The sequence below is a fragment of the Camelus dromedarius genome, chromosome 14, assembly GCF_036321535.1.
Source record: "Camelus dromedarius isolate mCamDro1 chromosome 14, mCamDro1.pat, whole genome shotgun sequence".
NCBI classification, from domain to species: Eukaryota; Metazoa; Chordata; class Mammalia; order Artiodactyla; family Camelidae; genus Camelus; species Camelus dromedarius.
The window spans coordinates 58,208,567-58,229,412 of NC_087449.1; the positions used below are offsets into that span (position 1 = coordinate 58,208,567).

The 20,846-nt window shown below is 45.6% G+C and overlaps 1 protein-coding gene across 9 annotated transcripts in view; it reads left to right on the forward strand.

Annotated features, from left to right (window-relative positions):
* Positions 1–20,846, forward strand: part of UBR4 (ubiquitin protein ligase E3 component n-recognin 4) — a 122,423-nt gene that overhangs the window by 66,604 nt on the left and 34,973 nt on the right. For all 9 annotated transcript variants that reach the window (XM_031464203.2, XM_031464202.2, XM_031464204.2 and 6 more), the window contains 19 exons: positions 3,221–3,317; positions 3,947–4,054; positions 4,520–4,636; positions 5,581–5,790; positions 7,315–7,464; positions 8,714–8,941; positions 9,718–9,796; positions 10,286–10,531; positions 11,543–11,711; positions 12,227–12,371; positions 12,959–13,044; positions 13,751–13,838; positions 14,095–14,288; positions 15,864–16,103; positions 16,520–16,658; positions 17,398–17,523; positions 17,639–17,767; positions 18,584–18,927; positions 20,570–20,660. In XM_031464203.2, the coding sequence (XP_031320063.2) occupies positions 3,221–3,317; positions 3,947–4,054; positions 4,520–4,636; positions 5,581–5,790; positions 7,315–7,464; positions 8,714–8,941; positions 9,718–9,796; positions 10,286–10,531; positions 11,543–11,711; positions 12,227–12,371; positions 12,959–13,044; positions 13,751–13,838; positions 14,095–14,288; positions 15,864–16,103; positions 16,520–16,658; positions 17,398–17,523; positions 17,639–17,767; positions 18,584–18,927; positions 20,570–20,660 (2,986 nt within the window). The remainder of the gene's footprint in view (positions 1–3,220; positions 3,318–3,946; positions 4,055–4,519; positions 4,637–5,580; positions 5,791–7,314; positions 7,465–8,713; positions 8,942–9,717; positions 9,797–10,285; positions 10,532–11,542; positions 11,712–12,226; positions 12,372–12,958; positions 13,045–13,750; positions 13,839–14,094; positions 14,289–15,863; positions 16,104–16,519; positions 16,659–17,397; positions 17,524–17,638; positions 17,768–18,583; positions 18,928–20,569; positions 20,661–20,846) is intronic.

Genomic DNA, 20,846 nt, shown 5'->3' on the forward strand with positions numbered 1-20,846 from the left:
ATAGATATTCTTTATCAAGTTAAGTTTTGTTCCTGGTTTGCTGGGAGATGGTTTATCTAGAATTGGTTTCTGAAGCTTTCTAGTTGCTTTTGTTACACTTAATTGTTAATGTCTTTATCTTTTGTTCTGTTCAAGGTTGTAAATTACATTAATTGGTTTTTCCATTATTAAACCAGCATTCTGGGGTCACTTGATCATGATGTCTTACCCTTTTTATCACTGGATTTGATTTGCTAATATTTTATTTAGACTTGTAATTTTTCTTCTTTGAAATGTCTTTATCATGTATCAGTATTCATGTTATTCTGGCATCAGAGTAAGCGAGGACATGTTTGTGGATGTATTTTTGATGTCTAGAAGAGTTTGGGTAAGATTGGTATTATTTCATCTATGAATTCTTGAAAAAGTGAAGTCATCTGGGTCTGGACTTTCTTTAAGGGAAGATATTGAATTATAGATTTATTCTTTAAATGACAGAATTATTTCTATTTCTTTGTGTGTCAATTTTGGTATGTTGTGATTTTCAAGGAATTTGATAATTTTATTTAAGTTGTCAACTTTATTGGCATAAAGTTGTTTATAATATATTTTATCATACTTTTAATGTTTTTAGGATCTGTAGTGATACACCTCTTTTCATTTCTAGTATTGGTAACTTAAATTTTTTTTTTTTTTCTAAAAATCAGTCTGGCCAGGAGTTATCAATATTACTTGCAAAGAAACAACTTTGGCTTTGCATTTTCTCTGTTGTATGCCTGCTCTCTGTTTCACTTCCCCTCTTTATTATTTCCTTCCTCTCCTTACCAGCTATTTTGTTTTAGTACTTTATTTTTTGGGAGCTTAATTTTCTGTGTTTTGGTTTTTTTTAGCTTCATAAGATAGAAGTTTAAATTACTGATTTTTAGGTATTTATTTTTAGGTACATATTTGAAGTTACGTGTTTTTCTCTAAAATTCTCTGTAAACTTTGCTTTGGCTGTAGCCCACATATTTTGATATGTTGTATTTTCATTGCTATCCAGTTCAAAATGTTTTCTAAATTCTGTTGTAATTTAGTTTTTGGCTCATGGGATATTTAGAAATATGTTGCTAAATTTCCAGACATTTGAGTATTTTCTAATTATTTTTCTGTTGTTGATTTATAGTGTAATTTACTGTAGTTGGGGAACATAGTATGTGAATTTCAACCCTTTGAAATTTCTTGAGACTCATTATTACTTCTAAAATAATGTTAATATCTTTTTAGAATTTTCAGTTGTTTTTCGGTGGAGGGTCAATTTAGGTAATGTGGTCTTGTTGGTAGTGGAATTCTCTAAAGTTGTGTAAGTTTGCTTTATTTTTCAGTAATTAAATAATTGTTAAGTGACTTATTGTTTTAAATAATATAATAATTGAATTGGTTTTAACTTTAAGCCACAAGAGGAGGGAATTGTGATTTTTGGTACACTGTTTTTTTTGTTGTTGTTGCTTTTCGTTTTTGTTGTTAAGTTTCAAGAGTACTACTATCTTAAAAGTTTGAAAAGTCAGTAATCTGGTATGATCTTGATCCCGGTCAAGACTCCTCGTTTTGTTGACTGTTTCCTTTGTGTGTATAGTCACACATACATTCTCCAAATCTGAGCAATTTTAGTCCATCTCAAAACTTGTTATGTTTTATCCTAAAAGTATTGAGCTGCTGCTGTCATCTCATCCTTCATCACTTGTACACCTCTGTTCTTGGGCATTTTTTATTCATTTGTAGTCCCTACACAGCTGTCCTAATTATTCAAAGATGCATGCGTGGGCTTTTATATGTTATTATATTCTGAAGGTTGTTTAGCTCATTCCTTTGAGTTCTTTTTAGAAAGATTATCATTAATTATTCAAGACTATTTTCATTCAAGATTTATTATTTTGAAAATATTCTGGATACCTGCTAGGGTACTTAATACATGAAAATTACACTTTAAAATATATGTATAACTTATCCCAGCCAAATGACATTCTAGAAAAGGCACAGCTACAGAAACAATAAAAAGATCATGATTTCCAGGGGCTTGGGGAGAGGGAGGGAGGGAGGGAGGAATGAATAGATGGAGCACAAGAAATTTTTAGGGCAATGAAATTATTCTGTGTGATACTATTAGTGGTGGCTACATGTCATTATGCATTTGTCAAAACCCATATTATGTACAACATCAAGAGTGAACCCTAATGTAAACTGTGGACTTTAGTTGATAATAATGTGCCCATGTTGGTTCATCGATTGTACCAAATATGCCACACTGATGAGGGATATTGAGGGTAGGGGAGTATATATGTGTGGGTGGGAAGAGCTTTGTGCAAACTCTCTGTATTTTCTACTCAATTCTGCTGTGAACTTGAAACTGCTCTAAAAAAATAAAGTCTATTAATTAAAAAAAAATATATATATGTATATAAAAATTGTGGTTTCTTATAGTCTGTAAAGTAAAATGAAGCAAAAACAGTTTATTAATTATGAGAGTGAATCCATTAATTGATTCAGCATATGTACTGTTAATCTGTGTAAGATTGTGTTAGGTGAGACTGCCAACCAACTTGTCGACAACACCCTAATTAATTTTCATATTCTTCTTCTTGAATTAGCATATGCACTAGAGATCCAGAGGGACACATTTACTTTGGGAACCCAGCTGTATATCTGCAGGTGAAGAAGGCTAGGTAGTGGCCAGCTGCATATATGGGAGAACTCACGGTTCTAGTATTGTTATTGAAGTTGAATTCTGCAGGTAAAGCAGTGACTGGCCTTCCTAAGGGCTTGGGAAGCAAGAAAAAGAAAGATCTGGGTCACTGTGCAACTGGATAATGTAAAATGTTTAGGTAGAAGTCCAGAAAACAATGCGTGGAGGCAGAATAGGACCATGTGTCAGAAAAAGTCATCAGGCTTACTGTTGACGGTTTGGTGTTAATGCTGAGAACCACTAGGACCGGATTGCTTGAGAGAGATTTTGACTTTCCTGTAGTAAGTTTCAGTACCATCTGTTGTATTTTGGAATAGTTTTGTTCTCCTTTAACAGAGGGAGATTTTTACTTCTTTGTTGCTGGTATACTGAAGATATTTCTTAACATTTTTTAATGCTAGGATTCTTCCTAAGCAGTAGGCTCCTTGTTTACCCTGGTGGCAGGAGGAAAGAACTATATTCAGCTGGCTAGTGTTTGTGTGCTGGCTCATGTTTCATGTATTTTTCTTCACCTTTTAGGCTGCACATGGTTCGTCTGATGCTGTTGGAGAGACTACTGCAAACCTTGCCCCAGTTACGAAATGTTGGAGGTGTCCGGGCCATCCCATACATGCAGGTATCCCTCAGTTCACTTGGGTCTGTCACATCATAGTTGGACCATCCTTAAGCATGCTCACAGTTCTCTCCAGAGGCTTGGTATTGTTTGGCATTAGGTCATAAAATAATGCAATGTAATTTTGAATTGCAAGTTATAGCCCTTCATTTTAGAGATGAGAAGGCTGAGGATCAGAGAATTAAATTAAAAATGTCTGTAGTTATCCAGCAGTTATTGACAGAGCCAGGAGCAAAAGTCTGCTCCAGAGATTCTTAGTATATAGTAGCTCTAGTATTAGTGATAAGGCATGGTCTGATAGCTATTCCTAGGCAAAATTGTTCTTTAATTCTTAGCACAGCACACTGCCACATCTTAAGCCACTTTGGTTGGATATACTGTTAGTCAGTTAGTTAGTTAGTTTTGCAGAACATTTTCTGTGATGCCAAGGGTGGCATATACCACAATTTGACTCTTCTGACTCTGGACACTTCAACTTTGGGTACCTCAAGACTTAGAACCTTTTCATGGGTTATAGTTATGATTGACAGGAAAGTCAGGAAAATTAGAATTTCTTCTGAAACACCTTGTGTTTAGAGTTGTTATTCTTTAGGGAATTGGCTTCCATGTTTTGTCTCTCTGTTGACTTCCAGGTAATTCTGATGCTTACTACAGATCTGGATGGAGAAGATGAAAAAGACAAGGGGGCCCTGGACAACCTGCTCTCCCAGCTAATTGCTGAACTGGGCATGGATAAAAAGGTGAAATTTGAGCATCATACTATGTGAGAAGCAGGGATTAGCTGAGATGAGTCTTCACTTTTTCATTCCTCTCTTAGAGGAACTCCATTCAGCTTCAGGAAGGGATCAGCCACTGAGGGCTCCAGTTCTGTCGATTCATCAGAAAGCCTTTTTAGGGCATACTTTGGCCCGGTCATGCTTTTGGATCTTTTTGGCTGTAAATGAGGAACAAAATCAAGTCCCTGCCCTCATTGACTTTTTGTAACTCCACAAGCTAAAAACAATGAATTGTTTGTGTCTTAGTATGGCCTTCTAGGTGTATCGGGCTCTAGATCATGGGGTACAGACCACAGGTCCATTGGAGCTTGTTTTGTCTCTGATTCCACATGAGGAACGTTTAGCATTGATAGGCGTAAGGGAATCTTGTTGAGAGGATGCCTCAAGGTTAAAGTAAGTGTGGCCTTCTGGGTTCCGCCCCTTCTGCAGGACGTCTCCAAGAAGAACGAGCGCAGTGCCCTGAATGAGGTCCACCTGGTAGTGATGAGGCTCCTGAGTGTCTTCATGTCCAGGACCAAATCCGGGTCCAAGTCTTCCATATGTGAGGTATTTTACTTTGGGCTAGTGGGTGTGGGGAAAGGAAAGAGAATTGTCTGGTTGGTGCTGGGGCAAAGGGCAGAGGCTGTTAGAGTAAGTCCATTGTTGCTCGGGAGGAGTAAGATTCTAAGCTGTCACCTCTTCAGGAGCCAGAGCCTCCACCTTTTTCAGAATCCCTTCCAAGCTCTGATCTTTTCCAACAAACCCGCCAATGGAGGGGTTAAAGGGTTTGGAAATTCCATTATTGAAAAGCAGGAGACTGTTCTGCAAGGTGCAGAGTGACTAAGAGGATTCTCCTGCTGTACGTTGCTATAAGGTATGGTAATAAAGCAGAGAGAAAGCAGCGTGTGCGTGGTGGAAAGGAGATTAACACAAAGCAGAGAAGGTAGAAATGGAGGCTGAACTGCATCTAATCTTAATGAGCTTATGCGCTGTGGGGTTTGCTGGGATTTGCAAGGCTCTTCTAATGGTTTTATTTACAGTAGCTTTTCTCCTACTTTTTTATTCATGTGATCACTTACCCCATCTCCTTTGGAGGCTGGTTCTATGGGAAGAGCCCCTACTAGGAGGGTGGGGTTGCTAAGAAGTGCCTATAGTGGAAAGTTTTCTCTCTTCTTGAAATAAATGGGCTGCTTTTCAAGTTGCCCAAGGAAAAAGAAAACCTGCCCCTCCAGGTGGAAAGGTTATCTAATCCTTGCCTTCTTGGCCTCTGGCCCATATGTGCAGGGAGATTAGAGTTGAGAACTGGCATTTCTTTGTTTTCTCTTAACCATGCTGTTGTTCAAAAGAGTTGGAGAAATTTTTGAGCTAGCCGGGAAACGTGTAACTCAAGAGACTGACTCACTTCATGATAGCTAACTCTAAGGCTGTTGTGAGCGTGTTTCCTATCCCCAGCACCCGGCTGGATTTCACAGTTTTGTAGGCCATTCTTAGCGTCTCCATTTTTTCCCCAGTCATCTTCCCTCATCTCCAGTGCCACGGCGGCAGCCCTGCTGAGCTCTGGGGCTGTGGACTACTGCCTGCACGTGCTCAAGTCCCTGCTGGAGTACTGGAAGAGCCAACAGAATGAGGAGGAGCCCATGGCGACCAGCCAGTTGCTAAAACCACATACTACTTCATCCCCACCCGACATGAGCCCGTTCTTCCTCCGCCAGTATGTGAAGGTGAGGGCCTTCCCCGGGCACAGTGACCACTCTGTCCCTCATCCAGAGCACTGTCCTCCTCACTCTCAGTAGCGCTGAAGGAGCCGAGTTATGTCACACACTCCCCTTGCTGTCACAAGAGGCCCTTAAACACGCTAGTTTAAAAGATGGTCTTTCTGGTCAGGTGAGTCTGGAAACAAGTCCTGGGAACAGGTGTTCCCCCTTAGCAGCCCTGAAGCTTGGGCAAGTTCTAGCTAACCTTGGTAAGCTTCAGTCTGTACACCTGGAAAGTGAGGATACACATCGTATCTGCTTTATAGAGTTGTGAGCATTAAATGACGTGATGTTTGTAACACACAGTGCCTAGAACGTACCCTTGCTCAGTAAATGTTACTATCGCCATTTCTGTCCCATTTGAGCCCATACAGTAGAACACGATGGGCTGGACTAGCTGTGCGTCTTGTTGCACACTCAACTGCTGTGAATAGTATGGGAATATAATGTGAATCTATTCACATTCTCTCTCTCTTTTTATACGCTTTTGGTGATTTTCTCTAACTTTTAGGCCAAAAAGTTCTTTGCGGATTCACCTATGTACTTAACTCTACTTGATCACCTACAGCACCCCTGCATGCAGCCCTGCTTACCTGTGCGTTTCCCCCACTGTGAATGTTGCCTTTGTGCATGCTGTCCTGAAATTCTGAAATTCTCTCCTCTCCTTCTGCATCCCTTCCTTCCCCCATCTAGTTAATTCCTAGTCCTTCCTCAACACCCAGCTCAAGCATTAGATCCTTCCCCAACACGTATTTCCTTGCCATCAAGTCTGATCAAGAGAGCCTTTCCCTGGGTCCCAGTGTGCACCCTGTGCACACTGGTGGAGTCTTCCCCTCCAAACTATCAGTCAAGACCTTATTTTAATCCTCTTAGCACCCCAGTGCTTGCTTGCATAGAACTGATAAGTAACTGGTGATTGAGTTATGAGACATATGCCCCCAAACTCTTGCAAACTCTCCCTGGGGACCACACAGCTTGCAGGATGGCTGTTGTTTGTTGTCTTCACATCTCTCCGTACCCCTGCCTCTCTGTGTGGGCCCAGGATCTCGACTGAGCTTGGTGATGCTGACCCCCTTATATATATAAATATTTGCTGTCTTGGAAAGCTTTGGTTCTAGGGTAATGAAATACATCTCTCATAGAAAGTCCTTCCCTACTACTGTTTTTTCAGTTTGTTCTTGTTCTAACTAATTTTTATGTAAGCAGAGTGAAATCAATCCAGTGTCAAAAACCAGAGTGAAATGCTGGAACTTTTAAGAGCAGTGAGATCTGTGTCCACTGTGACCTTGGCATGAAATTGCCCCCAGGAGCCTGGGGCCTTCCTGGGTTTGTAAACTAAGCTGTCAGTCAGTCATGGTTCCAGCTTTGAAAGGCGCCTTTTACCATCTCCAACAAAGGATATACCTTATGAACAGTAAAACAGCCTTTTTCCTAATTGTGGTCACGGAAAATTGTCAATCACAGATTCTTACACAAGTGTTCTTCTCCCAGGGCCATGCTGCTGATGTGTTTGAGGCCTACACTCAGCTTCTAACAGAGATGGTCCTGAGGCTGCCATACCAAATCAAAAAGATTGCTGACACTAATTCTCGAATCCCGCCTCCTGTCTTTGATCATTCGTGGTTTTACTTTCTCTCAGAGGTAAGTGAAGGTCCCAGGCAGTGTGCCAGTCGAGGAGAGGACACATGGCTGGGACTGCCTTTGTGGCCCCATTGTGTCCTCACCCTCATGCAGTATTTCCCCTTGCAGAGTCCCTCCCACTATTTAGGCCTTGCACCTCCAGAGTGTGCTAATGGTGAGACTGTGGGAGATGTGTATCAAAGCAAGCCATCCACTTTAGGTTCTAATTCTGTACATTTAACTTCCCCCACATGTGGTGATCATGGGCAGGTTTAATTGTTTGGATTCTGGAAAACAGAACATATACTAGTTAAATATAACTGAGAGATCTTAACATACAGAATTGGTTAAATAGTCATTGAAGAACCAAAAAGATAAAAAGGGAGCAACTGAGGTAACAGAGATAGTAACTGAAGAAGCAGCTGCCAGCAGCCCTTCGTATGGAGAGGAGAGGCCTGGTGGATCTGAGGAGGGCGTGCTGCTGCTGATCCCTGAGGAGCTCTGGAGGGATGTGATGTGGCTGATTCTGGAAGTACAGAAGGAAGCTGATGACTGGGACCACCTGAACTTGGTTTGCCCTTGACTACTAAAGGAACGCTGGAGGCTGCTGGGGTGAAGGGCTGGTGCTGGGACAGCAGGCGAACAGGAGGGAGCAAGTCCCTTCTTTGCCTCCTGCCTCTGGTGTCCCTCTAGGGCTCCCTATTGGCAGAACCTAAGAGGGGACCAGCTGGCAAAGAAGCAGTGCAGTTAGCACATAGCTGTGAAGTGGACATCACAGAGCCCGGGGTGGTGGGGTGGTGGGTTTGGAGCCGAGAGAAAACAGCTTAAGAACTTGCCCAGCAAGCGTGAGACTAACTCTAGGAAGAATGATGTTAGCAAACCCCAAGTGACCATTTCAGGTGGTGTGAAGTACAACAACCCAGCTTCTTCCCCACCGCTTTTACCCAGAAGAGAGGTTCTGAATGTTTTTTCCCTTACGGTTTCACTCTGGAGTGGAGACCAGCTTCCCTGTAGACTCCTAAGCACTCCATGAGGTGGAGCAGGAATAGTGCTCTTTTTCTCTTTTTGATGTTCTTATTTCTATGCTTTTTTTTCTCCTGGTCTCTGTAAGGAATATTGAAGTTCACCAGAGGTTGACTTGACTGCAAGGAAGTAGCTTGGTTTGTGTTTCTAACCGGTTTTTAGTAACAGTCTGTGAAAACCCAGGGAGCTGTGGCCAGTACCAGTGCAGTTCCAGAGTCACTGACTCTGTGTTGTTCCTCCCCTCCAGTACCTGATGATCCAGCAAACTCCGTTTGTGCGCCGCCAAGTCCGCAAACTTCTGCTTTTCATCTGTGGGTCAAAGGAGAAATACCGCCAGCTGCGGGATTTGCACACGCTGGACTCCCACGTGCGTGGGATCAAGAAGCTGCTGGAGGAGCAGGGGATATTCCTCCGGGCAAGCGTGGTCACAGCCAGCTCAGGCTCCGCCTTGCAGTATGACACGCTCATCAGCCTGGTACGGCCTGTGCGGGAGGGCGGGAGGGCCGGGAGAAGGCATGTGATGAGGCTCAGCCAAGTAGGTGATAGGATGGAGCAGCACACACAGGGCTTTTCAACAATATGTAGAGGACGTCATGGCCAGGGTGGTGGTCAGGGTAGATCCATGGCACACGTTTGGGTGCTGTACCGTGTGCAGTTGGCCTCAGGGTCTGCGATTCCCCCCACCATGCCCACCTCTACCTGGCAGGGCTTCCGCCATTGTGAGGAGGGGTGGCTTGGGCTTCTTACCAGTGTCATTTGCTCATGTCGTAGACAGGAGCAGCCTGAGATGTGTGCGCCTCTCATCCTTGTCCCTGAAAACTAAAGAAATGGTGTTATTTCCGATCGCCTAAGATAAATTGTTTGACTTTGGGGAGTAAATGGAATATATTGCACAGGAACATCCAGAAAGAACATCTTCAGTATTAAAGACTCCATATCTAATGCTCTTACTATTGTGCTTTTTGCAAGAAAAAAATAAGCTGGGTTGTAGTGTCTTAGGGCACAGCCTGCCTTTGCTGCTGCATTATCAGGTGGTCTGAAGGATCCTTTGCGTGGTGGGCTGTTGGACGTAAGAGGCTCAGTAAGAGCTGCAGTGTGTGGGCCTTCGTCCCATGTTCACGAGGGCACTGAGTCAACCTTGCACAGGGGGCAGGCATTTGCAATCCAGAGCTGAGGTGATGACCTCTCAAGGCAGCGGGCGTGGGCCGCTCGGCAGGGCGACTCATTTCTGGTGATCGGTTTCCATTTCAGATGGAGCACCTGAAAGCCTGTGCAGAGATCGCTGCCCAGCGAACCATCAACTGGCAGAAGTTCTGCATCAAGGACGACTGTAAGCAGTGCCTCTCCTTTTGGTTGCTGTTATTCCTTCATTCCTTCAAGAACCATTCGTCGAGGCCCACTATGCACCAAGCACTAAGCTGCGTGCTAGAGCTGTAGCTGTGAGCAAGGCAGACAGAACTCTGCCTAGCAAAGAAGACAAGTGAAAACGTAAAAGGCTGATAAGGGTCCATAGACAAAATTTGGGGTGCTAGGGGAGCACAGGTAGGAGTATCTGACTTCCAGACTGTGGTGGTAAACTGAAGAGGAGAATCATCTCCAGAGAACTGGGGGCTGAAAGCCAGTCTCTGTGTAGTTGTTGCAAAATGGCCAGGTATTTCCACAGAGGGTGTGAATTCTTCTCGGTAGCATCCAGCAGAGAACGTGGACAAGGATGGTGGTGGGAATAAGGCAGCCCTGGCCGTGTGGAGAAGCTGCGCCGTTCTTGTGTGTGAGTCTCGTAGTTGTCTTGGGGCTGACCCACTGTCTCCTCTGCCTGCAGCCGTCCTGTACTTCCTCCTCCAAGTCAGCTTCCTGGTGGACGAGGGGGTGTCTCCGGTGCTGCTGCAGCTGCTCTCCTGCGCTCTGTGTGGCAGCAAGGTGCTTGCTGCTCTGGCGGCTTCCGCGGGGTCCTCCAGTGCTTCGTCCTCCTCGGCCCCTGTGGCCACCAGTTCTGGACAAGCCACAACACAGTCGAAGTCATCCACAAAGAAGAGCAAGAAAGAAGAAAAGGAAAAGGAGAAAGAGGGTAAGAGTCACCCTTTTGTCTTGGTGTCCAGGGTGATGTGTGTTCTGAGCTCTCTGGGAACACATAGTTCATTCTCTTCTTCTGAAAGGTTTTTCATCCAGATTTACAGGGATCTAAAACTCAAATGCCCTCTAGTGTCTACTTTTGGTGTCATTTTCAGTGATGTTGAAGGTGACACCTTAAAACAGTGTGACTTCCCATACTAAGTGGCTGTAATGGTAAAGGTCAGAGTGCCCTGGACATTTTTTAGTAGGCCAGGTTTCCTTTTCTGTGAAATAACCCTTGCTTCCTGGAGAGGTTGTCAGTGTTAAATGAAACTTTGCTAATAAATATACTTTGTAAACTGGTGAATGCACTACATATGGAAGCTGTAGTCAGCTTTAGCTGACTCCTTGCCATCAGAAAGGCAAAAAAGCTTTTCTCCTTCCCTGCTTTTCATAGTCCTTGGAGGCCTGAGACAGGTGATCAGTGGTGGAGAGCAGTGGAGGGTGGTTCGCATTCTTGCAGTTAATTATTTAGATGCCTCTGTGCAGGTTTGTAGTAATGTTGCCATTTTTTAATAAAGAACTTTATTTTTTAAAACAGTTCTTTTTGTTTGTTTTGTTTTGTTTTGTTTTGTTTTGAGGTAATTAGGTTTATTTATTTACTTATTTTATTGGAAGTCCTGGGGATTGAAGCCAGGACCTCAAGCACTACACTCTACCACTGCGCTACACCCTCCTCTCTTGGGTAGCAGACTTTTGAAAGGAAGTTCTTTCTCCAATGTAACTATGTTTGCTCAGTGTAGACTTATATAGGCACTTTATCTTGTGCTTTTTTGGTAGCATTATTATATTTAGGGCTGACCTTCTGTCTCCTAGTCAACAACTGGAAGTTGTTTTCAGGTGACAGTCATTTCAGTGAAACTTAGACATGAACAGAATCCCCTCCCTCTCCACCCGAGCACTGGCTGTGGGACCCTAGGCCACTTCTGCCTACTCTTCAGCCCTCAGTCCTGCTCTGATCTTGCAGGTGAGAGCTCAGGCAGCCAGGAGGACCAACTGTGCACAGCTCTGGTGAACCAACTGAACAAGTTTGCAGATAAGGAAACCTTGGTCCAGTTTCTGCGTTGCTTCCTCTTAGAGTCCAATTCTTCCTCAGTGCGCTGGCAAGCCCACTGCCTGACACTGCATATCTACAGGTAGGGTCAGGGGCTTAGTTTTAGCAGACTGCCTGGGTCTGGGGCCAGAGTGGGTGATGTAGTTCTGTCCTGGTTTTATGTTACATACTCAGGGTCACAGTATCAATGTTTACAGCAATCTGAATCTTCTTGACTATTGCAGATTTCTTCATCGAGTTAACTTTTTTTTTAGCTATTAAACTGATATCATAAGCAAGAGATGATCTGTTTTCCGCTAAGAAGGCTGTGTTTAGAAGTTTGTAAAGTGACCAGGCTTGACCCTTCAGGCTAACAAAGCTCAGTTTCTGCCACTGAGTAATGTTGGATGGTGGGAATAGACCACCTCCTGAAGACAGGAAAGGATTGTGCTACATCTGTTAGGGTTGATTGTGAAAAGAGCAATAGCGCCCTTCAAACTTAACCCCTGGTAATGGGAAAATAGATACAGGTTCAAAACAGTATCTGGGCCTTGTTGATAAATGAAGGAACCTCAGGGTTTTCTGCTGCTTATAATGTGACCTGTCATTTATCTGCAGAAACTCTAGCAAATCTCAACAGGAGCTCCTGCTAGATCTGATGTGGTCCATATGGCCAGAACTCCCTGCCTACGGTCGTAAGGCTGCCCAGTTTGTGGACCTACTAGGATATTTCTCCTTGAAAACCCCACAAACAGAGAAGAAGGTAACAGATGATTGGTCAGAGAGGTTAACTTGCCGTGTTTAATCCTTCTCTTGAGTTAAGAACATTATGACCAACCCACATAGCGGGTACATGTATGAAATCTCTTTTAAATATGTATTAAGCATTCCTAGTATATATGTACCACCTAGATATTATACACCAGCAAATAAATACAGTCTGAATTTGGCTTAGCCAATAAACAGAAGTAGATAGAGTGGGGAAGAAAATGCAACTCAGTAAAGTTACTTGGGAAAGAATGTGCTCCTCTGGTTTTCCTGGCAGTCCTGACCACAAATCTAGAGGTGTTTCTGCAATTCGAGAACCATTTCATGGCTTCTCCACAATAATAAAGTATATCTTCCTCCACAAGAGTGTAAACAGATGGACTGTCCCTAAGATTATAGAAGCTTCTGAAGCAGATAGAATCCTTTATAAACAATTAGGCATTAGGCCCAGCTTTGTATGATTCTGAGTGAGAACTGGTACTTCTAGGGCCGTACCAGCTAGAAAGCAGAGGAGAAGAGTCTTTTCCAGGAAGACTTTCCCTTGGGCTTTAACTGTGGTCCTGTATTGACTTCTGTTTTCAGTTGAAAGAATATTCACAGAAGGCTGTTGAGATTCTGCGGACTCAAAACCATATTCTTACCAACCATCCCAACTCCAACATTTACAAGTGAGCTTTGTTCTGCTTTCTTCCTATTTGAAGCTCAGTCAACAGTCTGAGTTGCTATTTCCATGCTGATGGGCTCTTACATATGACTCAGTGCGCTCCTGTCTAGTCAGTCTTTGAATGCCTCCCTCGTAGCTGGGGCCTTGTGTGTAGAAGGTGCTCAGAATGCAATTGTTGAGTTAGGGTTTGTTAAGCAGTAATTTAAGAAAGTCTCTGGTTTCAAGGGTCCAAGTCTAAATCACACAAGCCAAGTTTACAGAAAATAACTGCATTAAAGAAAAACTCTGAGAATGTTTATTGAACTGTCAGTTTGTCATTTCTCTGGTTTATTAGTGACTGTTCTTCCCCTCCCCCCCCAAACTTTATTGAGGAGTAATTTATACACAACAGAATTTACCTATTTCAAATATGCAATTCAGTGATTTTTAGTAAGTTTAATTGTGACTATTCTCTGAGTCAAATTTTAACATAACTTTTTAGGATTCCCCTGACCTCACGACAGTCCAGAAATAGGAACATCTATCAGCTGACATTTTCTTCCTGTGACTTGTAAACCCTGCTGGGATTTCTCCCGTTTCCTTGTTCTAACTAGGGTGGGGCTTGCCTTGGGGAGTATTGAGCCCTGGTTTTCTATTTCGTGGCTTCTTTGTGAAGCTCTGTGCCTTCTGTAATGAAAATCTCCTTATGCTGAGACTGTTTTCCTCCTCAGCACCTTGTCTGGCTTAGTGGAATTTGATGGCTATTACCTGGAGAGTGACCCCTGCCTGGTGTGTAATAATCCAGAAGTGCCGTTTTGTGTAAGTGTCATCTTTAATGTGGACGATCTTGGGACTTACAGGGCCAGGGGGTTTCTTGTTTCCAGTTTGTTACTGCACAGGTGTTCCTCTTCTGATAGCTGGTCACCAGTGGTATGAAGCCATGCCTGCCATCCTACTGCAAACAGAAACTTCATCCATGGGTGAAGAGTGGGTTCTACTGATGAGTTTTGAAGAGAGCAGGATGAGCCACTGACCTTGAACTAACACAGTGTTTTCCGTGTACTTTTGTATCTAGTACATCAAGCTGTCTTCCATTAAAGTGGACACGCGGTACACCACCACCCAGCAGGTTGTGAAGCTCATTGGCAGCCACACCATCAGCAAAGTGACGGTGAAAATCGGGGACCTGAAACGGACCAAGATGGTGCGGACTGTCAACCTCTATTACAACAACCGAACTGTGCAGGCCATCGTGGAGCTGAAAAACAAGTACGGGCTTCGTGGGAGTGGGCTGGGCAGCAGGCTCAGGAGGGGCGTGGGCGGGGGCAGCAGGCTCGAGAGGCTTAACACGGCTGTCGGCTCTGGTGGCTGGGGTCCGGTGCTGCGCTGCTTTGGTCCTGGCTGAGGGTCTGAAGTAAATGCCAGTTCTTGAGGATGCTGATGAAGATCACCTTGAAGTTGTGTCCTGTAGCGCCCTTGGGGTCTCAGCTCTCACAGCCTGCCCGTGTTAACTGGAGCAGTCCTAGTTTCTATAAAACATTCCGTGTGGGAGGTAGGCGGTGTCGTCTTGGATTAAGACGCTGTTCTCTTGCTCGCAGAGCAGGTGATATTTCTCAAAAACCTTCTCTAGTGCAGAGTCCTCCCACTTCTGCATGGTGCCTTCCCTCTGTACATGTAGATGCTGGATCTTTCTCGCTCATGTGTTCCACTGTTTGAATGGAGGCCTGTCGTTTATGGGCCAGAGAGGAGACCAGCATGGGTTGTAGCGTTGACTCTTACAGAGACTGAGCTCTTGGTGTTGAAGACTCAGGCATTGCTGTTGGGCAGAGAACACAGACAGATGTTACTTGACCGTTAAGACCTCCAGTGAGAGCGCTGTTCTCTGCGTTTAATAGGAGTGTTGGTGGAATTCTGAGAGGAGGCACAAAGCCAGCATGTACGATGTGAGCAGACGGCCGCCTCAGGCTCTGCTTAAAGGAAGTTTTCTGTTTGTGCTTCGAAAAAGCAGAGTTAACACTGGTGACCTGCAAGCAGAAGCTGCTCATGGGGACGACCCGGTCCCTCTGGAGAAGGTGGATTTGTGTAGAGTCAGCACAGCTGCCGGGAAAGCCCTCAGACTCTGAAATGAGACTGTGGGTTCACATCCCAGTTCGACTCCCTGTCTCTCTGACCTTGGAGAATTTACGTAGCCTCAGTTTCCTTAACTATAAAATGGAGAGAAGTCCATTTTCAGGGTGTTATTTTGAGGATTAAATGTGTTAGTATGTGTGAAGTGCTGAGAACAGAGCCTGGCATATATTAAGTGCTCATCTAAAACTTTAGTTCTAATTGTATTAATGTAGTTACCTCTAAAGTATCACTACATGCCTTTTCTCTTCCTGACTCTACTTGGCACTTGGTCCGGATCCTGGTACGTCCCTCTGCCTCTAAAGCAACCTGAGCTTTATCCTTCTAAGGTAGTTGTCGTGTTGGGAGCTTAAGGCAGTCATTGTCATGGTACCTCTTTGGATTATAGGTTTTATTGTGGCATATTTTTGGAGTAATGTGTTCCCTTGATATGCATTCCCTTGCTATTTTTCTGGAATCTCAAAAAATTTTCGTATAACATCTTAAAGCACCTGTATATCCTTTTTTTTTTTTTAATAGAGAAAGGGTAGAGGAAAAAAAGAATTTTAATTAGGTTACTTTTGTTTGCCAGATTTCCATTTCTTAGAATAACTATTGCCTTAGAAGAATAGGTAGGTAGGGACAGTCCTCTCTTCGTCTCATCAGACCAGTGTTGCTGAGAGTAACACGAGAGGCTCTCAGGCCCTCAGCCCCTCTGTCTGACACTGTCTCTCCTAGGCCGGCTCGCTGGCACAAAGCCAAGAAGGTTCAGCTGACCCCTGGGCAGACGGAGGTGAAAATTGACCTGCCTTTGCCCATTGTGGCCTCCAACCTGATGATTGAGTTTGCAGACTTCTATGAAAACTACCAGGCCTCCACGGAGACCCTGCAGTGCCCACGCTGTAGTGCTTCTGTCCCTGCCAGCCCAGGGGTCTGCGGCAACTGTGGGGAGAACGTCTACCAGTGTCACAAGTGCAGGTGAGTGAGTGGTTGTCGCCCAGGCCACGTACATCCCTTACATTTGTCTGTGAGTCTCACTGTGGGCAATTTCAGTGTCTGGTGCCCTGTCAGTAATTAGAGGATTATGGGTATGTAGAATGTTAAGTTCAAGGGTGGAGAGAGTGGGGAGGGAGGAAGGGGAAGGATGGGAGGGGGGGGGTGTGTGTGCATGCATGCTGGTGCCCATCCTGTGGTGAGTGGTGGTGGGGGGGGTCCCTAAGTTTAGTTCTGGGTCCCCCGTTCTTGTTACCTAGTTGCCTCAGTCATCCTCACCTGTTTGCTGCTGTCCCTCCAGTTGTCCCTGCAGTAGTTTCCAGAGTACGGATGGGGCACAGTCAGTCCCCTCTCTCCACCAAACCTCTGCTGTCCCCCTGACCCAAACGCTGGTTTTTCAGATCCATCAACTATGATGAAAAGGATCCCTTCCTGTGCAACGCCTGCGGCTTCTGTAAATATGCTCGCTTCGACTTCATGCTCTATGCCAAGCCTTGCTGTGCAGTGGATCCCATTGAGAATGAGGAGGACCGGAAGAAGGTGAGGCCACGTCTGTCCTAGACTCAGGACGGTGGCTTTGATCTGAGCTGTGGGCTCAACTGGTATGGGGAGCGTGCTTTTCCTTCTAGCTCAAGCCTTCCTCAACTCAGCACTGTTTTCAAGGCTTGGCTTTTGTGTGGCAATGAACAAGGCATATAGGAACACAGGCTTTGTAGAGGATCTTGGAGACGTGTTGGTAATGAAGCTAGAATATCTATCTCATAGGGCAAATAACCTTAGATTTGGGAAGGCAGATAGAAGTTGGGTTGCTTGCCCTGCATTTATTCCACAGCCTGCTTCAAATTGCAGCTTCTAGCCTTCCCCAGTGTTAACTTGTCCAGGGGCTAGTTCTCAGCCAGCACGATGTGGTGGGTCTGGATGTCAGAGGTCACTGAAAAGGGGGAACTGTTGGGATGGTCACCAGAAGCAGCCTGGGAAAGAAAAAGAACATCTGGCTTTGGAGTCAGAAGGACAGAAGTTCCAGTTCCACCTGTGCTTTTTAATACTGTGCAACCTGGCAAAAGTGACTTCTCTTAGCGTTGCTTGTTTATATGTGTATTGTAGATATTGTATGTTATTACAAAAACAAACAAACAGACATACCCACCCACAGGATTTCTGTGAAGAATAGCAACAGTGTGAAACAGTACCTGACGTATAGGCAATGCTCAGTGATGGCTGGCTGTTCAGGTGACTCAGAGGAGAAGCCTTCATGCACTCCCTGTCTCTTCCCGGCTAGGCGGTTTCCAGCATCAACACGCTTCTGGACAAAGCCGATCGAGTGTATCATCAGCTGATGGGACATCGCCCACAGCTGGAGAGCCTGCTCTGCAAAGTGAACGAGGCAGCGCCTGAAAAGCCTCAGGTAACCCCCAGCTGGAGGGGCATCTGGAGACAGTTCTGGATCCCAATCAGAAGACCGGCCCCTAGGTGAGACTGGCTCGAGGTGGAAGGCTGACAGCTTGCCTCTTGGGTTGCAGGATGACTCGGGAACGGCTGGGGGCATCAGCTCCACCTCAGCGAATGTGAATCGTTACATCCTGCAGTTGGCGCAGGAGTACTGTGGAGACTGCAAGAACTCTTTCGATGAACTCTCCAAAATCATCCAGGTAGAGGAACGCGAGCAGCTGGAGAGAGGGTTTTGTCATGTGGTATCGATAGTGTTGTCAGAGCAGTTCTGTTGTTCTCATCCAGCAGTTCAGCTCTTGGGGTGCCCTCACCTAGTCCAGCCAAAAAGGCAGAGCCTGAGTGGCTCCACACACAGCTTCTCCCTGACTGCAGTTTCAGGTGCTTGGCAGAGAGCTGAGTTCATTCCAGAAAACCAAGAATAATGGAGATTATTCAAATTATTATAGATCTGTTTTTCTTGACCATTCACAACCAATCTTTTAGGAGAGGGGTTAACTGGTTTTAAAAAAAATTCGGTGCCAAGATTCTGTTCCCTCTTTCTCTGCTATACGTGTTTAGGCGAGGAAGGTAGGGCACAACTCCCGGCAGCCCATGTGGGTCATACCGTGGATGGGCTGTAACAAGCCTCATCCGCATGGGGTGGAAGGCTGGCCGTGGACAAGAGCAGCCAGCGTCCTTGCCCCGGCTTGCTGGAGTGCCATCTTTCCTACCTGTGCGTCATTTCGGACTTTGTTGTTTACGAGACAGTGTTACGTGGGAGTTTAAGGGCATGTGCCTGTGATCAGAGGCTGAGTTCTAACTCTGCCATTTACTCTGGTCCAGCGAACCCCTCTAGGCTTATTTCCAACTGTGTAAAACGGGGATGAGGTATCTAACTGGTAGGATTATCGAGAAGGTTAAATTAGATAATGCGTGTAAAGTGTTTGCTCAAACCAAAGCTAATTTCCAGTTAACGTCCTCTTTCTCCTTATTTTAATTGTTAATTTCTCTCCTCTTTGTCTTTTTATTCTGCTTAGAAAGTTTTTGCTTCACGCAAAGAGTTGTTGGAATATGACCTGCAGCAGAGGGAAGCGGCCACTAAATCATCCCGGACCTCCGTGCAGCCCACCTTTACCGCCAGCCAGTACCGCGCCTTATCCGTTCTCGGCTGTGGCCACACATCCTCCACCAAGTGCTACGGCTGCGCCTCGGCCGTCACCGAACACTGCATCACGCTGCTCCGGGCCCTGGCCACCAATCCCGCCCTCAGGCACATCCTTGTCTCCCAGGGCCTCATCCGGGAGCTTTTTGACTATAATCTTCGCAGAGGCTCTGCGGCCATGCGGGAGGAGGTCCGCCAGCTCATGTGCCTCCTGACTCGGTCAGAGCCCACACCCTGGTTACGGGGCTGGTCGTTGCTGCTCATGCTGGCGTTGGGAGCAGCGGCAGTGCTGGGAGCGCTGCAGGCTGCGAGGGGTTGTGCTCGCTGCCAAGTGGGTTGGCTCGCTCATAAGAGAGGGTAACGTGGGAGATATGCCGGTTATAGACGAGCGAACTTGGGGAACATTTGGAGCCCAGGTTTCCTTGTGGGTAGTATATTTGGCTTGCACTTTGTTGGTTCCGGTGAGGTTTCCTGAGGAAACAGTTTCTGAGTTCTGGTGGCGGGGGGGTGACTGGGCACTTGGACTCAAGACTCCCACAAAAGAAGAGACAGTTGGAGCAGGGGGCCTAGTGAGTAAGAGCTTGGACTGGATCTGAAAGACCCAGTATCTGATACCTTGTACTGTGTGCCTTGGACAAATTACGTAACTTCTCTGAGCCTAAGGTTTCCTTATCTGAAAAATACTGATAATAGCAAATGTCTTAAAGGCTTGTGGAGAGGATGGAGTAAAGTAAGTCCCATAAGTAATAACTCACATTTGTGGAGGACTTCTCATGTGCCGACACAGCACCCAGAGCTGGATGTGGGTTATTTACTGAGTATGTGGCATAAGTTCTGGAACATGTTAGGTGGTTGGTGAATATTACTTGCTGTATTATTCACTCACTTAACAAATATTTATTGAGCACCTGCTGAATGCCAGGCACTGTTCTAGACTCTGAGGATACAGTGGTAGATGAAACAAAGTCCCTGCACTCACGTAACCTATGTTCTAGAGAGGAGAATGGCAGGAAACAGATAATTACACAGTCCAGTGTCAGGAGATGAGATGAAGTGACCCTCATAGAGGTCAGGGTGGCTGTGTAGGATATTGTGGTCAAGGACGACCCCTGAGAGGATGATCCTTGAGCAGAGGCCTGCGTGAGGTCAGGGGTCAAGTGCAGATACTGAAGGTGTAAGCTGCATGCAGCGGAAATCGCAAGCAGCAGGCCCAGAGGCGAGGCTGTGCCAGACACATTGAGGGGCTGTGGCCAGATGGAGGCCTGTGTCGTCAGAGTGAAGGACACGAGTGCGAGAACAAAGGGGAGGGGAATTAGTGAAAGGTCACCAGGGGCCAGATCCTGTAGGGTCTTGTAGGCCACTGTAAGGACTTTGTATTTTATTCAAAACATGTCAGGAAGCAAGAAAGTGGTATGACACAATTTATGTTTTTTATTAGTATTAATATACATATTATTACAAAGTGGCATGGATGGACAATGTGGATTCCTTGTGGGAAATGAAGTGGGGGCAGTTGGGGAAAGTGAGGAAAGAGTTGTGACCAAGACTGAGCATAGACAGCTAGATTCTGGAGATGATGACCCATTGGACAGTGTCTGCAGCCTGGGACGTGGACCCGGGAGAAAAGCTCCCATATGTCGCTGCTGCTCTGCCCTCAGTCAGTCTCCTCCTGGGAAGGGCGGCAGTCACATCCCTTTTTATTACACAGCAGGGTTTTGTGGGCCTAATGTGTAGTCTTGTCCCTTGTCCCTGGGAAGGCCAGATAGCCCTCGACATTGATTTCCTTTTCTCTGGGCTCCTTCAAGCAAAGGAGGAACACAGCCAACAGTGAGTAACGGGACTCCTTTCTCTGCTTCTCCAGAGACAATCCAGAAGCCACCCAGCAAATGAATGACCTGATCATTGGCAAAGTCTCCACAGCCTTGAAGGGCCACTGGGCCAATCCTGATCTGGTGAGCAGGCCAGCCGTCCCCTCTGACTCCTTCCTCACTCCCCTTCTTCCCCCTCGGCTTCCTCCCCGCCAGTCTGCTCGTGACGACTGTGGAGGGGAGGGGCAGCACATTGGCAGAGCTTGCGTCCCCGAATGATTTTCCCAGGTCAGGGCCAACCTCAGAGAGAAAGGAGAGATGGGTGATCGG